The 1,282-nt window shown below is 71.5% G+C and overlaps 1 protein-coding gene across 1 annotated transcript in view; it reads right to left on the bottom strand.

Annotated features, from left to right (window-relative positions):
* Window positions 1-1,282, bottom strand: part of Jph3 (junctophilin 3) — a 40,096-nt gene that overhangs the window by 3,807 nt on the left and 35,007 nt on the right. Inside the window, exon 5 of the mRNA XM_013012714.1 lies at window positions 8-297. Coding sequence (XP_012868168.1) covers window positions 8-297 — 290 coding nt within the window. The remainder of the gene's footprint in view (window positions 1-7; window positions 298-1,282) is intronic.

The raw sequence follows: 1,282 nt of genomic DNA, 5'->3' as shown, positions 1-1,282 counted from the left end.
TGCGGGCGGGCTCCCCGGCCCGGCCCTCCAGCAGCATCTGGATGTCGCCGCCCCGCTCCTCGTCCACCGAGACCTGCCGGGAGAAGTGAGCCTTGTTCCTGGCGGCGGGCGCGGGCGGAGGGCTGGCGGCGGGGCTGGCGGGGGGGCTGTGCAGGGGGCTGTCGTCGGGGGTGAGGTCGGAGGGGGTGGTGCCCTTGCGGTACAGCTCGGGGCTCTCCTGCGGCAGGGGTGTCCCCGCGGACAGTCCCTCGAGGTCCTCGCAGGAGACCTGGTGCTTCCGCCTCTGGTACTCCAGCCCTTGGAGGAGAGCACACGGGGGTCACTGGGGGGCCCCAAGCCCTCTGCGGGGCTCCCGTCCCCAACCCCGGGGCTCTGAGGCCAACCGGGCAGGGCCCTGACCCAGGGGCGGGCAGCTCCCAGCCCCGGCCCCTGGGCTCGCGTTAGCCACCGACAGCGTCCTGAGGCCTGGGGAGCCATCTTGGCAAGACCACAGCCCTCCCTCCTCCCTCCCTCCCTTGGTGGGGGACGGGACCCGGGCAGCGCTATTCCAGATGGCTCGGCCCCGGGACCCTAGGCCCCAGGACTCCCTCCCTGGGGGGGGGAGGGTGAGCAGAAGCTGGGAAGACTCGATGGGAAGCCCCCCCGCCACACACACACACCAAGATGGTGCTTCCTGGACGCCAGGGGCCCGTGCTCAGCACTCATCTCCACGCAGTTCACGGGGCCAGCTGCCACGTGGGACACACAAAGTCACTGCCGCAGGGTCCGGTGCCCGGCCGTGCACCCAGCGTGTGCGCCTCTGGGAACAGGGAGGGGCACTCTGCCGGACACCCGCAGCCCGGGCCCTGGGCAGAGCCGTCGGCCTCACCTGCGGCAGGTCTAGGCGCTCGCATGGCCGCCGCGGAGGTGGCCCTATCGAGTGCCGAGGGGCAGATGTGCGGGCAGCGGCTGCCCTCCGCTGACCCCGTCCAGCGGGGCAGACGGCACCGAAGCCTCGTGGCCTGGCCTCCCTAAGCACACCGCACACCGTCACCGCAGACCACACACCGCACACCGCCACCGCCACCGCACACCACACCGCACACCACCACACACCACCGCACACCACCACCGCACACCACCACACACCACCGCACACCACCACACACCACCACACACCACCACACACCACCACCGCACACCACACACCACCACCGCACACCACCACCACACACCACACACCGCCACTGCACACCACACACCACCACCGCACACCACCGCACACCGCCACAGCACACCACAC

This window comes from Dipodomys ordii, unplaced genomic scaffold (assembly GCF_000151885.1).
Source record: "Dipodomys ordii isolate 6190 unplaced genomic scaffold, Dord_2.0 Scaffold18, whole genome shotgun sequence".
Lineage (NCBI taxonomy): Eukaryota > Metazoa > Chordata > Mammalia > Rodentia > Heteromyidae > Dipodomys > Dipodomys ordii.
The sequence above is the reverse complement of the archived record's forward strand: the minus strand, read 5'-3'. Positions and strand labels throughout refer to the sequence as shown.